The sequence below is a fragment of the Chenopodium album genome, chromosome 15 (genome assembly GCF_948465745.1).
Source record: "Chenopodium album chromosome 15, dcCheAlbu1.1, whole genome shotgun sequence".
Taxonomy (NCBI): domain Eukaryota; kingdom Viridiplantae; phylum Streptophyta; class Magnoliopsida; order Caryophyllales; family Amaranthaceae; genus Chenopodium; species Chenopodium album.
Window position 1 is genome coordinate 12,377,583 of NC_137848.1, and position 19,523 is coordinate 12,397,105.

Below are 19,523 nucleotides of genomic sequence, written 5' to 3' on the forward strand. Positions count from 1 at the left end.
AACTGAAATTATTTTTACTGATTTTTTATTATAATTCTTCTTTAAGAAAACTGAATTTTACTGAACTAAACTTATTTTTACTGAACTAAAATTATTTTATTTAATATTATTTTTACTGAAGAGAACAGAGCCTAACATTGATGAATAACTCTTGTAACACTAAATCGAGTAAAAGGTGTGGCCAACTCCGTACAAGTACAAAAATTTGTGTTTTTATTTTTTTATTGTCCTTCTATTTTTCCTTTTTTGGGTTTTACTGCTTTAGTGGGCTAGCTATGCGATTGATAGTATAAATGGCTTATAAAATTGATTTAAGGGGTTAGTTGACATATTGGAAATAGTAACTTTGTATCAAATTGTTGGTTATACTTAGGGCCCTCTTAATAAAGGCCCTGTGCCACCATAAAAGGTTGGCCCATATCAAATTTTATAGTGTATTATGCGGTAAAATTTTATCATTATGATAATTTTTATAGTAAAATGAAACTCAACAATTCATACTACTGAAGAACACACTTATGATCTCTTGATTTTAACACTAATTATAATTATTCAGTTAAGCACATCTCAACTCAAGGAAAAAGATAAGAGGCAAATTTCAATTAAAAGATACGGAGTACATACTTCATACAATATTTTATAGGAGAACAAATTTCATTCTACATACAATAAATTTTTTATCAATGTTGATATTTAAACTTTCAATAATATGTTTAATCTCTCTAACTTAATTGTATATTTGTACGTCGTATGAATTTTTATTGACGAATCAATCTTAGTAATAAAAAATTAATACATGTGTTTAATTTAACTTAGGATGTTGTAATAACCAACTAAATTTTACTTGTTAAAAATTTATAACTAATGAATTTAGTTAACGCAAACTTGATACAAGTTTAAGGAGATATTGGAAGATGAAAACCTATAAATTTGCAATGAAAGTATTATAGTTCATGCAACGAGAGACATAGTGCTTGGGAGAAAGAATGAAAAATAAAAGAAATTGGGGGCGGGCCCTCCACACAATGAGGCCCTGTGCAGAGGGGTCCGAATCTTCTATCTCATTATTGTGTTCCATTTCATGTCCCATTCAATGTGATTGGTCTACATCATTTTAAAAATCAATATTCTTTATTTAATTTTTAATAACAAATTAAAATAAATAAATTTTACATAATTTATATTCTAGTCCTTATCTATTCTTTTTTTTTTTCCTTTATACAATTACGTTTAATTCAATCTCATTATTTTTTTTCCCCGTACACTACCTCTATAACCGTACTCATCTTCTTCAAAGTTATTTTTAGTATTATTGACCACATCATCATTATCATTCAGTTTCTCATGCTCCTCAAAAGATAGTCTGCAGCTAGTTTGTAATGACCCCTTTTCTTTATCAAAATAATAATCCTGTACCACCAAAAAAATCACATATAAAAATCAATAAAAATACATGTATCCAAAACCTAAGCAACTATGTAGTATCATTTTGACTATGTTATAGCTTATAATAAAATTAATTATCAATATATACTCCAATAGCTTCCCTAATGACCAGAAACAAAACATATGCATATAATATTACATAGATACGTAATTCAATAAGAATTAAACTCAACCAAAAAAAAAAATTCATACCTGTATGGTAAATTGTCGAAATCGCTCGTCAATACTTCTCATGGAGTATCCATTAAAGTGAATTGTAGTGCTTTAATATTTATGGATCCAATTAGAGAAAGAATAAATTGAGGTAACTTAAAAAAAATTAGGGTTCTTCATACAGTTATCGAAGCAGTATAAAGAAAAACAATAATGAGATTGAATTAAATGTAATTGTATAAAAGAGTAAAAAATAGAAAAAGGACTAGAATATAAATTATGTAAAAAGTTATTTAATTTAATTTGCTATTAAATATTAAATAAAGAATATTGATATTTAAAATGATGTGGTCCAATCAAATTGAATGAGATATGGAATGGGACACAATAGTGGGATAGAGGATTCGGACCTCTTATATTGTAGGTATGATAAGAGATAAAGCATGATTATGAGAGTAAAAGTTGTGGGTAGGGAGAAAAAAAGGAGAGGCATGTTTTTTTATTTTTTTTGGTACCCAGACTGAAGAAATCGACACGGTCTATATATGGTCAAGAAATTTAAAAAATCGATCTTTAGCCAAATTCATCAGTCTTGAACCAAATCAATTGTTTTTGATAAAAATTAGGGAAATTTGTGAACCACTACCATTTATTTTCCACTTTTTAAAAACAATTACCATTTAAGTTTTTTTTTAAAAAAACAACTACCATTATTAGAATTTTTTTTTGAGTACCACTACCATTTAACAACAATAATTAAAAAAATCGTCTTGTAGGGCCTGCTTGAACCCTAACCACCCACTACTCCCCACAAAAACCAAACTCCAACCACCCACCAATCCCCTACTTGAACCGAACCCCAACCACCCACCACTCCACTACCCAAACCGAACCTGCCGTTCACCACTACTCCCCGAACTTGAATTGAACTAGCCACCCACCACTTCCCCACCTTATTATGCAAGTATGAGTGGACGTTGAGGTTCCGGCAGATAAAGGTGAAAGAGGAGATGACGCGGTGGGATGGGGATTTGGCAGCGAAAGTCTTGTAGGAGAGGGAATAAGAGTACATCAAGGTGAAGTGGTGGTTGGATAGGTTTTGGTTTGCAGCTAAAGGGCTAGTTGAGTTGGTAGTCTTGTGGGTCAATGGTGCACTACTACAAAACCCGTGTATTTTGGACGTTTTTTCCTCGACGCCGTGGTTGTGGCGTCAGTGTACGATTTTGGGTTCCGTATTTTCTCGACGTTTTTCCAAGTCGGAGAATTTCTCGACACTGAAAAGCGTCGAGAAAATCACATTTTAGTGTCGAGAAAATCACATGTCATACACGTGATTTAAGCTGAGCCCGCAATTTAAAAAAATTTAGGGGGAAAAAAATAGCGGGTTGTATTAAAATAATACCCCCAATTATTTCCAAAAAAACATAAAAAAATAAACCCCAATTACTGATATGCGGTGATGCCCTATTCATCAAATCATCAATTGCAACTATTCTCTACTCTAGCTCCTCGCACTCAACTGCCCTTAATCATCAGCGTTTCAGGGTGTTTCTTGCTCAACTTCAACGAATTTGGGGGGGATTTGCTTGTCACTTTCATAAATTTCAGGTAATTGATCTTCAATTTGCTTTACAATTTTGTTGATATTTATATATCGATTGTTTTTGGCTTACCCTAACATCTTACAATTCCTAAAATTTCGTTAAAATTGTGTATCATTCTTTGCATGTCTTCGATTTTGAATTGGAGTAGAACAAGAATCAGTCTCTTGTTGCAAGGTAATTTTTTGCCCTTAATTAGATAAATTAATTTGTTTTTATGTCTTTTTTTCGTGAGTTCTGCTTTAAAAATTAAGGTTCTCCTGTTTTTTTTGTAGTTTTTTTTATGGGTGTTTGTTATTAATTTTATGGCGTTTTCTAGGGTCTTATATAATGGCAATGTAGCGTTATTTACTGAAACTCGACTTTCGGGAGGTGGGATTACTGAATATGGGGTAATTGTTGTAGGTTCAGTCTTTAATTATGATTATGACATTGAGGTTCAAATTCTTTTGTATGGTCCTCATGTGTTCTTGGTACATACTGCTAGAGATATTGAGGGGTTGGTGGATCAATTGAAGGGAATGCTTCCATGTGCCTTGCTTATTGGTTTTTAGCAAGGGAGAAAAGGATAATTGATCATTAGCCATTAGCCGTTAGGCGTTAGGTCTGTATACGTTGGTTAGGGTTATGTCTATGATAGTTATGCTACTCACTCATTCTCGTATTGATATGTCACATTTGAATAATGTGGTCAAGCTTTGATCATTAATATCCTTTCATATGCTACTTGAAAAATCTTATAAAAAAATGTGATTGATATTGCCATTTGACGATTTAGCTTGTTCTTGTTGCTTGGTTATCTTCCTTGATAGCTTAAAGTAGCTGACTGGTAATTCATATTATTATCATATACATAGTACTATAGTTTTAACTCTTATTTATGTAGTTAACATAATTTATTATTTTCCAAAGCAATTTTGTTTGTTAAAAAGTAATAAGAGTATGTAGATAATGTATTTGTGGCCCCTTATAATGCCAAGATATTCCTTTGCAGTGATCAAAGGCAGTTTTCAGTAGTATTTGCTACTTTGCTTTGTGATAAAGTAACAAAATGCTCAATTTTGGTTCAGCCTTCTCATAAAATTTTTGGTAATAAGACCTTTTCCTCTGTCCTTCTTAGTGCTTTTATCTCATTTTTTCTGCTGACCCACCATTATTTGTAACTTGCCAAGAAGAAATCTACATATGTTAGCATCAGTGGCGTATCCAGGAATTCCGAACTGTGGGTTCGGAATTTTTAAAAAAATGATGATCATATATTAACTAAATATTCAATACATAAGTTCATTTTTTTTTTTAAATTACAAATGGATGGATTTTACAAAAAAAAAAAAAAAAAAAAAAAAAAAAAAAAAAAAAAAAACCTACAAAAGCATTTTTCGAGTTTTCATAGTTTGAAATTAAAGCGTGCTAATACATTACTACTTCTATAAATCTATATTTCTATTGCAAAAAATCAATATTACACATAAAAATAAAAATAAAAAATCTCAAGCCCCCAATAAACACAAATTTAACAATGTAAACTTCTTCTAATTATCAATTAAAAGACCAAGTAAAAATTTTAAATTCTAAGTTTCTACAATTCAATTTGTCAACAATTCAAGTATTCAACAATATATTAAAACCAATTAAAAAAATTAGTATGTAATTAACTAATTATCACTAATTTTAATAAAATCAACCATTAAATAAAGATTTAAGAATTAAGAGGAGTAGAGGAATAAGAGGTCTCACAAGCTCACGAAGAACGGAAGAACTCGGAAAAAAATTACAAAAAAGAAAGATAAAAACATTAAATGAGATTAACCATTAAATAAAGATTTAAGAATTAAGAGGAGTAGAGGAATAAGAGGTCTCACAAACTCATTAAGAACAGAAGAACTCGGAAAAAAATATCAAAAAAAATATCAAAAAAAAAATAAAAACATAAAATGAGGGCAGCAGGAATCGAACCCAAGACCTAAGGAGGAGATTCAATGCTCTAACAATCACTCCCTTACCAATGTGCCAGGCTTTAACATTTGATTATTTATCTCACATAAATTAGTTTTAACCCTTTTTTTCTTTTTTTTTTTTAAAAAAAAAAAAATTAAAACTTATAATTTTTTTCCGAAAAATCTGTGGGTTCAATGAACCCCCTTGAACCCCCCCTAGATCCGCCCCTGGTTAGCATAGTGATATACGTGGCGTTATACAACAACTATATTGACAGTTTTTATGTTGTAAATCATTATGTCCCAAAAGGCTTGATTATATATAATGCAAATTTTAACTTACAAAACTAATTGACTTTTCAAAAGTTTATGATGTGTTGTGTGACTCCTAACCTACCACGATTCCAATTTGGTATCCTTGAGTTTGATTACTCTATCAGGAACCACTTATTCTGGGTTACTGATCATCTTCATGGCTTATGTTTCATGTATGTATGTGTCAAGGATCTGAATTAAGCAATGTATTATGACTGTAATTAGAGACAATTTAGGGGGAAGCTTGATTGATTAATAATACTTAATGAGAATTACAAGGATAGGAATAGCTTGAGGTTATGACTCACAAAGTAACTTTAGGTTACCAACCTCACAAGTGCTTAACTCAAATAATATCTGGATACCTTCCACATACTATCTTCTTCTACTTATAATCAGTTTCTAAGACACCAGGAGGTTTAATAGTTACATGTGACTACTAATCACTAAAATAGCAAAACCATACTTGACATAATTGAAACTAGGTTGAGTGCTTTCCCTAATTCTTATTTAATTAGATTTGTCTCTTCTTCTTGTTGTGTTGACTTCCCTTAACCATCCCTTTCAAGGACCCTTTGGTTGACCCTTGCCTTGCTGACCGTTGTTCTCCTATTGACCATGGGCTGCTTGTTTGTGTTTGGACCTTCTAGTGTAAACCTTGATGGGTTGGGCTAAGCTGCTAACTGGGTCCATGACAGTATGCCTTTTTTTTCCCGTTTGTCTCTCTGATCAGATAGAGGAAGTTTTCTTTTACTCAATTTCATTTGTCCCTTTTCCCCAAAATCATTTGTATATTGCAATGCTCTAATTATTCAAAATAGTCTTTCAGTGGCAGAAATATAGTCTGATAACAGAGTAATAGAAAGATATCCAAATCACGAAACATAAACCCGGAATGAAAGTATATAATGAAACGTTGATATTTACTAACACTACATTTTCTGTTTTTCCAGCGGGAGCTCGATTTGCACGATTTTCTGCTCATACTGTACTTTTGCAGCAAATGAAGGTACACTCTACCTTAGATAGTAGCTCACTAATATTGTATAATGCACTTTTAAAAGCTTTTCATATGACATACATATGTGTATGTGCATTCATACTTAAAGACTTTGCATCCTTTAAAATATTAAAGTTTACTAACACAACCTTATCTGTTTTTCCAGACTTGTTCAATAGCTTTATTCCCACAGGTTGTCTGCTCTTAGTGTATTTTTGCGGCAAAAGAAGGTACTTTATCTTAGATCCTCTTTAAAAAATCCCTTTTGACATACTACAATACTTAGATGTCATGTTCATGAATTGTTGAGCAAAGTAAATGACTTGCATAATGGATGATCTTACTGTGTTTTCTAAATTTATTTGATTCGTTTAAGTCCTTATTAAATGCCATGATAAAAAGGAATGTTATATAAACTAGCTGGATACATTAATTTGATTTTTGTAGTTCTTTTTAATTTTTATTTTTTTATGGATGCTTGTAAAATGATTTTTTATAATGTCATTGTTTATAATAAACTATATACTTCTTTGTAGACATGGATATTAGTTGGATTGATTTACCAAGAGGTGATCCTGGTTATTATAAAGGTTGCATGAAATTCTTTGAACTTGCTAAAGAGACTCTTTTACCAAATTCATGGGAAACTAAATGCCCATGTAATAAGTGCAAGTTAAATAAAGCGAATTCTGTAGAAGAAGTAGGAGGGCATATTTTATTTTATGGTTTTTATAAAAACTATAGAAATTGGATATTTCATTGTAAAGATGAAGGGAGTAAGACCCATGATCTAAGTAACGATCTAGCAAAGGAAGTAGGTCGAGATGATATGGACGGGTTACTAAAAGCAGCTTTTAAAGTTAATACACAACCAACCGACAAACCTTAAGATCCATCATTAAGTGAACCAATTAATGAAGATGACAATTCATATGACATGGATGAGGGGTTTACCATAAATCGCGAGGTAGATGATGAGTATCAATCAACTTTCTCAAATGAAGAACAGGCAAAGTATAAACATCTCATGGAAGCTTCTGAAAAAAGGCCTGTACGATGGGTGTACTACTTTTTCAAAACTATCATTTTTATTGCACTTGTTTCACCTAAAGTGTATGTTCCATTGGTCTGCTGAGTCATTTAATAAATTGCTTGAACTTCTAATTGACGCATTTCCCATTATTAAGGATTGTCCATCGTCTTATTATGAAGGTATGAAGATAATAAATGATTTGGGTTTAGGATTTGAGAAAATCCATGCATGTCTAAATGACTGCATGTTATATTGGGGCGAATTCGCGGATAAAAGCGAGTGTCATGTATGCCATACATCAAGGTGGAAAAGTGTGAAAGGAAAGGAGGGTGATGTAAATGAGAAAAGAAAAGAAGCATGTAAGAAAGGCGAGGCAGCTAAAGTAATGCGGTACTTTCCCCTTATCCCTAGATTAAAGAGGCTTTACATTTCATCTAAACCTGCAGAGGACATGAGATGGCACTTTAATCATAAGGATGATAAGATTCTAAGACACCCTTCTGATGGCGAGGCTTGGAAAAAATTTAATGAAAAATATACAGAGTTTGCTGCTGCCTCGCAGTGTTAGATTGGGCCTAGCGAGTGACGGTTTTAATCCATATCGTCTTATGAATACAAATTATAGCACATGGCCGGTGGTCCTTATTCCCTATGGCCGGTGGTCCTTATTCCCTATAATTTACCACCATGGCTTTGCATGAAATCATCATCCTTTATTCTTTCTATAATTATTCCCGGTAAATTTGGTCCCGGTATGGATATTGATGTGTACTTGCAACCATTAATCCATGAATTGAAATTGTTGTGGGAAGGTGTTGACGCTTTTGATTCTTGTAGTGGAAGCAACTTCAAAATGCGAGCAACCCTACACTCTACTATTAATGACTTTCCGGCGTATGCCATGCTCTCAGGTTGGAGTACAAAAGGCTACAAAGCTTGTCCTTCTTGCACGCATTCTACGTATTTAGATAGATTTGGTGGCAAAATTATCTACCCTGGGTATCAAAAATGGTTGCCTATCGATCACCCATATCGTTCACAAGCTAATTTGTTTGATGGGAAAGAAGAATATGGTATTGTCTGATTCGTACCAGCGGGGCCGAAGTTTTGAAGCAACAAGAAGGGGTAAAGTATGTATATGGGAAGTCAAAAAAAGTTCCTAAAAAAAGAGGGAGAAAAGCTGCCAATGAACTTGATGATGATTGCGATCCCGATGGTGATGATGTTCTGTGGAAAAAGAAAAGTACATTTTTTGAATTAGAGTATTGGGAGCATAATCCTCTTAGACATAATTTAGATGTTATGCACATCGAAAAGAATGTGTCCGATATTTTATTAGGAACTCTTTTAGATATGGATAATAGTAGAGATGATGAGAGTGGCAGAGAAGCCTTAAAGAAGTTGAATATAAAGCCCCATATATGGATCGACCCTCAAGGTTACATCCCGCCGGCTGCATACACCATGTCTAATGAGGAGAAAGAACGATTTTTTAAAGTCTTGAAAAATGTGAAAGTTCCTGATGGATATGGATCTAATTTGCAAAGATGTGTGAATCTAAAGCAACGGAAACTTATTAATATGAAAAGTCACGACCATCATATTCTCATGCAAGATATCCTCCCGGTTGCTTTAAGGGCGTCGAATGCCACAAGAGTTATTGACTTGCTTGAGGAGTTGTCAGACTTTTTAAAAAAGATATGTTCAACTGCTATAGATACAAGAGAATTAGATACCATTCAATCAAAGCTCGTGTTGACTCTTTGCAAATTAGAAAAAGAATTTTTACCAACATTTTTTACAATTATGGTTCATCTACTAATTCATTTAGTGGATGAGGTCAGACTTGGCGGACCGGTTCATTACAGATGGATGTATCCTATTGAAAGGTGATTTTTTATATAATAATAATAATAATAATAATAATAATAATAATAATAATTATTATTATTATTATTATTATTATTATTATTATTATTATTATTATTATTATTATTATTACTACTACTAAATTTCTTTAGTCTTTCACATTCACATACATAATCGTTATTATAATTCAAGGTACTTGGCCTTTTTAAAATCACATGTAAGCAATAAAGCGCAACCGGAAGGATCTATAGCGGAAGGTTACCTTTTGTGGGAGACAATTGCATTATGTTCGAGATATTTAGAAAGTGTTGAGACTATAATCAATAGACCTAGAAGGAATGAAGATGGCGTATCAAACATTGACAACTATCTGTATAATACTGGTGGTCGTGTCGTTGGAAAGAAAGAAAATGTCCGTTTAGATGATAGAAGTTTAAAGCAAGCACATCGCTATATTTTACTTCATTCTGATGAACTAACACTGGTGCTTGAGTAAGTAGCATTATGTGTTTCTTTAAAGCGTTGAATATTTACTGGTTATTAACATAACATATTCAATCTCAATAGTGAGTTTATAAAACAAAAACGGCAAAAGAAGGATGTTGGAGGATCTTAAGATAATGATTCTATTGAAAATCAGTGGATAATTAATGAACTCGCAGATTGGTTGCAAAGCCAGGTTATATGCTTTTAGATTTAGGGTTTATTTTAATTTCATTTAATACAACTATGTTAGTCTAACTTTATTTTACTCGAATTATAGGTTCATAATTTAGATGATAGCACAGTAGAAGGAAAGTTAAGAAAAGCCTTAGCTGGTGGCTTAAGTAACCGCGGGAAAAAGATGAAAAGTGTATTATAATGGTTACAAATTTGATATTGCGGATCGTGAGCGATTTCGAGCAACTCAAAACTTAGGAGTCATGGTGGAAGCCGAGGGTCAAGAATACTATGGAAAACTCAAAGAAATTTTTGAATTAGATTATTATGGTTCTTTTAAGGTTGTATTGTTTCGTTGTGAATGGGTCGATATTCGTAAGGGTGTCAAAACAAATTCGAATGGTGGTGTTCGTGTCAATTTCTCAAAATTGATGCACACTGGTCGATTTTTGCATGATGATCCATTTGTTTTCTCATCTCAAGCAAAACAAGTTTTTTATGTTGGGGATGTGATACAAAAAGGATGGTGTCATGTTGTGAAGACTAAGCCTAGGGACTTGTTTGATGTACCTGAATAATTTGTTTATAACTTTTAGTGTTGGATTTTCCTAATATTTCAACTCTAGTATATTGCTCATTTATTTTTATTAATTCATACTTCAGTTTATATATACTAATACTTTTGTTTTCTTGGCTTAATATTTTTGTTGTCTTGCATGGTTTCTTAATTCGGTTATGATGTATTAATCTTATTGAAATGCTTATATGATTTTTGATTTATGTTCTTTTTAATAACTTATCTTGCGAATTTATCAGGTAAAAAATGACGTATCGAAGCAAGAGAGCAAGGGACATACTTGCTGCCACAACAAAGTCACATGATCCACTCTCATCACAATCACCAATAACCACTATTGCACATACTTCTTCTGCTACTGAAGCTTCACAACCCACCAAAAAACAAGCTGCATATACTTCTTCTACTGTTGAAGCTTCACAACCCACCAAAAAACAAGCTAGAAAGTCACCACAAACTGAGGTTCTTAGGGATGACAAATGGGGACCTTTTTCTCCACCCATTACCACTAAAAAATGTGACCAACCACCACCTAATAATTTAGGATCCATTTGGAAAAACCCTCCTGGTTAAACATTGAGTTCAGTTAAGGAAGCAGTTACGCAAGGTCAGCAAAAAAAATACCCACCAAAAGTTTCATCTTTAATCCCACCTAATATCCCACCTAATATTCCACATTCAATTGCACCAGACTCATTGAACTCCCCTTCTACTTCTCACAAACCTCCTGAGCGCCCAAAACCTGCGACACGAGGAATCCAGAACCGTGAAACAGGTGCTGTGAAAACTTCAGCAACAGCTCCACAGGATAATCAAGAAAGACAAAAAAGTGGAAGACCATCAGAAGAGATCCCGAAACAATCTAAGTCTTTACGACCAAAAGCACTTCCAGATTAGCCTATAGACATAGATTTTGACGACAAGGAGGAGGTTCTAACCATAGGTAAATATTTTCTATTTAAGTTGTCTGCTGCAGTAAGCTTGTTGTTGTTGTGGTGTGTTTCCGCCATGTTGCTGCTGCTTCTTGTTGTTCTGGGGTGTTTGTGCCCTATTGCTGCCTTACTATGCAGTATTACTTTACGGCTTTTGGGATGCAAGGAATTTATCATGTGTCTGAAATCTGAATTTGCTATACCTGCTACTAATTGATCATGTGTCTACTATTTAGTATCAAGTCATACATAGTGCATGGATTCTTTTTAGGACTGATAGTTTGTTGTCCATTTGTTAGAAAAAGAGTAGAGTTTAATTATGCTTTTTTTTTCTGTAATATGGAGTACCTTTGAAATGACTGTCTTAATTTGCTCTGGATTTGCTAGTTGTTGCTGCTTCCTGCTATTTAGCCTTCTTATTCCCTTGTTGTTTGCCTGTTTTGGGTTTCTTCATAACAGTATTATGCTATTAGCCTATGCACGTGACCTTACCAGCACTGTTTCATCATAACTAGCTAACATTAATTCACCAGTAAGAGAAGTAATTAACATTACAACGTCTACTTGTCATTGAATGTCATATATGTATATGTATAGACTTGAACCAAGAGCATAGATTGAGGCAACTTTATATATTGTGAGCCGCTCTGATAAAACGCACAAATGATTTTCAATTAGTGATTGATTATACTGTTATGATATGAATGATTAGCATTTTGAAGTCCTGTAAGGTCATCTTTGTGCACATGTTATTTCTGATTTATTTGACAGCATGATGCAGGCAGATGCTTTTGTGTGTTGCTTGAATAAGTCCATGACATACGGATATGTTATAGATGTAACACCCCCAAATCTCCCACTACGGAAATACCAGTATAATACGTATAATTATACCGTAGAGATAGAGTTGGGCGTATTACTGCCGCGTGATTACGCAAGGCTACTCAAAATACTTAACTCAATAACAAAAATTGCAGCGGAAACTCGACTTTCTTTTATTAATACTTATAAAAATAGTAACATTGTTAGGAGTACTCAAAATAAAGACACAAGACCAACACTTCCTAATCTAGGTGAAACCATTCCCGGAACTCCATATGCTCAATTATTGACTCCACCTGAAAATAGTCAACACTGCTTACCATTACGGTAAACAGGGCGAACCAAAACAAATAGGAAATACGGATTAGCAAAATATGCTAAGTACGATAAGTGCAAGATAATGTAAACTCAATTTATTTGCAAACATGCTTTAAAAATCAATTCCAATAATTAATCCAATAATTTCAAAACTTATTATTCTAAAACCGATTCCAATGATTCAATATTTAAAATAATAGTTAATAAAACCAATTCCTTTATTAAGAACCAATTTCTTTTAATCCAATTCCTCACCCAAGTGTGCACACCCCCCAAGCTAGTCTTCTTACATTACAAGGCTATTCTTGAGGAAAGACCCGGTCATACAAAGTCCAAGGCCTTATCAATAAACCAAATCCGCATAGTGGGATTACCAACATGCTTATAAAGCATTAATAACAATAATTCAATGGTTCAATAAATCCTTTTAATATCCAATAAATTCCAATGTAATTCAAACTCCTTTTTAATAATTCCAAATACTTTCAAAATCAAAACCTTTTAAATAGATATTTGAGAACAAAATCTCATATTAAAAACTTTTCAAAATCAACAACTCTTCCTTGAAAAACCTTTTATTTAATTCAACAAACCTTTTAAAATCAATTCCTTTATTTAAACACGATAAGTAATTCAAACCATTCAAACCATGATTTAAAAATCAATCATTCAAAATACTTTTATTAAAATCAATACCTTCAAACATAATTAATTTCAAAATCATAATTCAAATCAATTTAATTCAATCACCAATCAAATCATGTAAAACATGTTATTCAAACCAATCACTTTCAAAGGTATCTAGCCACCTAAACGTACCTTGATCCTTGCTAGAAAAACCACACAAAAAGAACCTCAAGAACCTTGATTCCGAATATCAATCAACACTTCGCACTTTCAAAATTCAATCACGAATACACCTTGCAAATAACATAACCATAAGGTTATCACAACATAAACTCAAATCTAATGTGCATGGACTATAAAACTCTTTTAAAATAATACTTTACTATAAAATTATAGCTTTGAAATAGGTATTTGTATTTTAGAAAACTAACCATGAATAAAATAAAGGAATAGGATTAAAGAGAATTGAATTTTCGTAGGAAAGAATAGGCAGAACTTGCAGAGGTCATAACTCCTTCAATATAACTCCGAATTGGGTGATTCTTGAGCCTAACCTCAAGGATTTTTTGAGAGGAACAATATTCTGTGAAACATCAATACCTCAAAAACTGACCAGAAGTGCCCGAAAACTGGCTTCAAAGGTATACGGGATAATATTTGTATGAAAAAGGAGAAGAAAAGTATGAAAAGGTTTAGGGAAAAGAAGAATAAGAGAGAAGAAGAGAATTGGGTTTTTGGTGTGAAGAATATGAGAGGTATGAAGGGTATTTATAGGCTACCTCATGCAAGAATTATGGCAAGAGAATATGGGAAGAATTATGGCAAGTAGGGTTTAAGAGATTACTTGGAGAAGTGAGTAAAAGAATTAAGGAAAGTTTGGATATTAAGGTGATTGTGTATAATTGAATATGGAATGTATGTATGTCATGAAAAATAATAAGGACATTGAAATTACTTGGAGAATAATTAAGAAGAATGAATGACAAGAAAATATAATGATTATATATTAAAAAGATGGAGAAATAGAATTAAGGAAAATAAGATGTTTTGAGGAGATAATTAAAAATATAATTTACCAAAATAAGTCACCCAAAAATCCATCATGGTGGCTTTAGATATTTAGGGAATTAATTTGATAGTTTTAAGGAATTAAAAATAATTGTAAATAATATTTTTTGTATAAAATAATTAATTAATAAAATTCCAATTATTCACTAAATAAAATAACTAAGAAAATCAGATTTTCTATACATAGAAAATCCGAAAATCATAGTCATTAAATTAGGAATTTTCAGCCATCTTAAATAAATAATAAAATATAATTTTATTTAATTAAAATATCCGGAATATATATAAATAATTCGATTTTTAAATAAAATAAATGGATAATAAATCTTATCCAAAATCCAAAAATAATAATTGAGTTTTAAAATACTTATGGCGCAAAAATTCAAATATAATTTTGGCTCCAAAATTCAAATAGAAAAATAATTTTCTTAAAATACCCTTTTTAGAAAATACTAATTAATTAATTAATTAGAAAATACGGGGTATTATAATAGACCTGACAAAAGTTACCTCATCCGAATCTCCTAACTCAAACCTAAATTATTACACCCAAAATCACATGACCTGGTCTTGGACTAGCCAAAAATTTGTATAATTAATAACGAGGGATTTTTCTTAACAAGGTATATACAAGATTCTCTGCAATAAAAGAAAGAATCTTGCAACATCTTCTAAGCTTCCTGTTGGCTGTTTGTGAGTGTGGTGGATAGAGGCAGTAGTCAGTTCTTTTATCTGAGGTTTTAGCTGCTCTGTTTGTAATTCAAGAAGCAGTTCAAGTTTTCATTTCTAGTCAAGCCATTGCTTGAACTGCTAAAATTTGTTGGCAATATATATATATATATATATATATATATATATATATATATATATATATATATATATATATATATATATATATATATATATCTGAATTTGCTTGCTAATCCTCACTGTTTCATACATTTTTTTGAACTGATTATTTCTTTTAAATTAATTTTGTTATTTTATTTAGACGCCAAGGGTAATACTACATTAGTAAGTGGTATTATTCTTCCAATTGACGTATGGAGTAATAACGGCGTACAGTACTATGTCGAATTCAATGATTTATGCCAGCCAATTAGGAAAGGTGGACATATTTTGGTTAAATTCATTAGTATGATTGCGAAGATGGAGTCACATTGTCCAGTTGGGGAAAAAGATTGGCATGCAATCGACAAGCATTTCAAAAGGAAGATAATTACAGACATAAGAGTAAGTATATTCGTCCCTAAGACATCCCCTTTCATTGCCTAAACACACATACTTAGCTGGTCTCTTACTTCTAATAGATTACTTACTGATTTATATTATTAACTAATTATTTTACTTTACTGAAGGACCGATTTGTGATTCCTCCTGGTGCGGAATATGACAACCAAGCTCTCAAGCGTGCCAATAAATGTTGGAGACAGTTCAAATACTCTCTGAAACAGATTTATTACAAGCCATTAGAGAAGAAATTGGATGAGATGTGTAATAATGTGCCACATGGAATTACCAGTAGTAACTGGGTTAAGTTGGTGAAATATTGGGATTCGGATTACGGGAAAGTAAGGACAATATTTAGCTTACTGTTTACTCTATTAATATTAATTAATCTCTAACTAAAAATTTGAAAATGTGAGTGCAGACTATGTTAGTATGCGGTAAAAAAGCACGAGCTTCTCAAAATCTGTTTCATAGATCTGGCTCTAAAATTTTTGCAAACCAACAAGCTGATTATGTATGGAATATATATGTCATTTTATATTTACTTAGGATGTTAGTAAGAGCAAAGCCAGGTTATATGCGGTATATATTGTTGTACATATCTTTAATGCTTGTTTTGCTTTATTATTTATAGGAAGATGAACATGGACAGAAAATGAGCTTGTTAGCGCTGTGGATTAAAACCCATATGGGTAAAGACGGAAGCTTTCTTTCTAACACAGTCACTCAAGATTTTGTGGTATGGTTTTGTGACAAATTTCTGGTATGATTTTGTGCAGATTTTGTGGTATAATTTTGTGCAGATTTTGAGGTCTTACATCACTCCTAAATGTTGGTGTAGGATGATGTTAAAGCTAAGGTTGAAGAGCTAAGGATGATACACCCTAAGATGTATGAACAAGAGCTTGAAGATGAAGCGTTTCAGCAAACTATGTATCGCGGTGAGATTCCTGATCGTCCGGTGGGTTACAGACTAGGGGTTAAAAAGGGGGACATTTTCGGAGTGCGTGGTGTATTAAGGAAGGAAGGGTATGGAAAAGTTCAAAAAAGGACTATTGTGATGGATAGTGTTAAAGAAGAAGTGAATGTTTTGCACAAAAAAAATGATACACTATCTGAAGAAAATGAAAAGCTGAAAGACCAGGTCGGACACAACAATCTTCTTCTTAAAGCAATCTAGAACTGAATTCAGTGCTGAATTTCAGAACTGAATTCTGAAATGAATTCAGAGCTGAAGTTCAGAACTGAATATCAGATTCGTTGTTTGATTGTTCAGAACTTTTCTTTGCTTAAATTTCCATATTTATTGCAGGGAAGGTATGTTAACAACTACATTATATTAATGAGTTATGATGAGATGTTCTGAAGTACACTTATGTGTAGACGGAAAAATAAGGAGAATGTTTTCAATCTTGGTCTTTCTTTTTGGTTCTGCATACCGCATACGAAATTATACTACCAAACCACAACATTATCTTGCAGGTGGTGTAAAAAAATAAGGAAAACACAAGATGAAAGACAAACCTCCGTCTAGAATTGATATATTTATACTTTAGTTTAATTGATCTGTCACTGTGATAATGCTCATAATTAATACCATGAAAACGTTATTGCAAAAGGACCTCTCAGATTATCATATCTTAACTATAAAATTACCTTCTGCTCTATATTTACTTCAGGGCTGTTAATCCATTCACATTATTTACCCTTGGTCTTGGCGAACAACTGCTGATCTCCATTATGGTGAAGCATTTTCGACTCATGGTTAAGTGGTTCATTGGCATGAGCAGTCTTATGTATTTTTGTTAAAACATGACACTAACACATTGTATATGGTAGTTACATATATCAGCTTGTCTTAGGGGTCAAGATACACAATTTTGGGATAAGGAGTTAAATCTTCCTGCAAGGTTCTTATATTCTGGTGTAGAAATTGTACTATTTAAAGAGCATCTGTAGAATATAAAATATATAGCCAAATACACACACTGTTTACTTACTCTTTACTTGTGTGTGTGTGTGTGAAAATCAGAGCTTGTGTGTGTGTGTGTGTGTGTGTGTGTGTATAAGCATATATTGTGTAATATACTAATTTATACTTTGTATTTTTTTTTTGAAGATTGGAAAAGGCAATGTAGGTGCAACAAGAGAATAGGCCGGAACACTTGAGCATCTAAACAAGCGACTATATCGTCTATAACGCCATCATCTATATATTTTGGTTTTTAATCTTAATTATATAAGTGATGTATTTATTTAGGGACAAGCTACTATAATATATATATGCGACGTTTTTTTGGTAATTAACTACGTACTCTTATTATTGTTGATTAAATATGGTTTTTTTTTAAATATATATATATATATATATATATATATATATATATATATAGAATATTTGTTTATTTTAATTTTAATGTTATTAATTTAATTTATGATAAATTTAAATAACTATAATGTATGTATGATAAAAGGAAAAAAAAAAAGAAAAAAAAAGCTTAAAAAAAAATTCTAGATGCTTTTTAATGTCTACATATTTTGCACATTTTCATATTTCAAGAGTTTCCCGCCATACCATAGGCTGACACAAATAAATGCAAGACAACAAAAAGCGTCGCTAAATTTGAGTATGTGGACATGTAAAAATGTCGCTAAAAAACTCCACAAATTTGGGATAATGCGCGAAATAAATATTTTTTGACACTTCGTACATTAGTTAGGACACATAAAAGCGTCGATATTCTCGACGATTTTTTGTGTCCCTCAGAATTCTCGACTCACGTATTCTCGACACTTTTTAGCAGCGTCGAGAAATATTTTTTTGACGTTTTTTAGCGTCGAAAAGAGTCCTAAAAAGCGTCCAAAAAACACGCTTTTTGTAGTAGTGGTGGTGGACTGGTGGGGGAGTGGTGGGTAGTTAAGGTTTGATTAAGGTGGGCCCCACAAGACGGTTTTTTTTTAACATTTACCGTTAAATGGTAGTGGTACTCAAACAAAGTTTCAAATAATGGTAGTTATTTTTTTTAAAAAAAAAAAACTTAAATGGTAGTTGTTTGCAAAAGTGCAAAGTAAATGGTAGTGGTTCACAAAAAATCCTAAAATTATGACTAAAACCTTTAATATTTTTACTTTTAAAATGATACAAAGAGAGATGAATTTTTTATTAAGACGATTGTTAATCGAATTTACGATGTATTTGGTTTTAACATGTGTTGGAATTATTAATTTCTTAGGAATTATATGTAAGTGTCGTTTGAATATATTTTATTCATGAAATCCCTAATTTTTTTGTAAAAAGAAAAAACAATAACAATAATTCGTCAAAAAAAAAAATCGAACTCATCAAATAATTATAAAACCCCAGTGTGTGGTTCATACAGGCATGAGTACCTTGCATCATACAGCTGCTAAGCGGAAAGAACATCCTATTCAAATGTATAGAACATACAGCCGTAATGAAAAGAATATACTAATAAAATGTATTGAACATATACCTAAAGTAAAAATAACATATGTGCACCAAAAATGAGTGAAAATAAACCTATATGTTCATGATCTTTAATTGTCAATGTAATGTACTTTTATTTGTGATATAATGTTCATTGCTTATTGTGCATTCTTCTTTGAATTTTGTCTTAAAATTATGGTGGGTATATGTAAATAATGTTTATTACATAATATTTTCATGTTTTTTATTAATATTACAGATGTTCTTTAGATAAAAAAATAAAATAAAATAAAAAAATAAAAAAATTTGATGTTCTTTACAAAACAGCTATATGTTTTTTATAAAATAACTATATATTCTTTATAAACAAAAAGTTTTGCATACACCCGGTGTACAGTAATTTTACTGTACATCGGTTGTTTGCACGTGTGAACAATTTTTTTTTTTCCCGAAATTCAGAATTCTAATTACTTCTCCTCACAAGTCA

The 19,523-nt window shown here is 31.9% G+C and overlaps 1 protein-coding gene across 2 annotated transcripts; it reads left to right on the forward strand.

The window, feature by feature from the left end:
* Window positions 1-3,314: 3,314 nt before the first annotated feature.
* On the forward strand, window positions 3,315-17,895 carry LOC145581928 (uncharacterized). 2 transcript variants are annotated; one of them, XM_081638965.1, is made up of 10 exons: window positions 3,315-3,377; window positions 6,406-6,461; window positions 6,619-6,682; window positions 10,831-11,534; window positions 15,350-15,591; window positions 15,717-15,929; window positions 16,010-16,102; window positions 16,223-16,327; window positions 16,430-16,732; window positions 17,708-17,895. In XM_081638965.1, exons 5-10 carry the CDS (start codon window positions 15,496-15,498, stop codon window positions 17,741-17,743), a joined length of 846 nt encoding a protein of 281 aa, XP_081495091.1. In that variant the 5' UTR covers window positions 3,315-3,377; window positions 6,406-6,461; window positions 6,619-6,682; window positions 10,831-11,534; window positions 15,350-15,495; the 3' UTR covers window positions 17,744-17,895. The 2 variants fall into 2 exon arrangements, with proteins under 2 accessions (XP_081495091.1, XP_081495092.1); XM_081638966.1 differs by lacking the exon at window positions 16,010-16,102 and having other exon boundaries at window positions 16,430-17,895.
* Window positions 17,896-19,523: the final 1,628 nt, after the last annotated feature.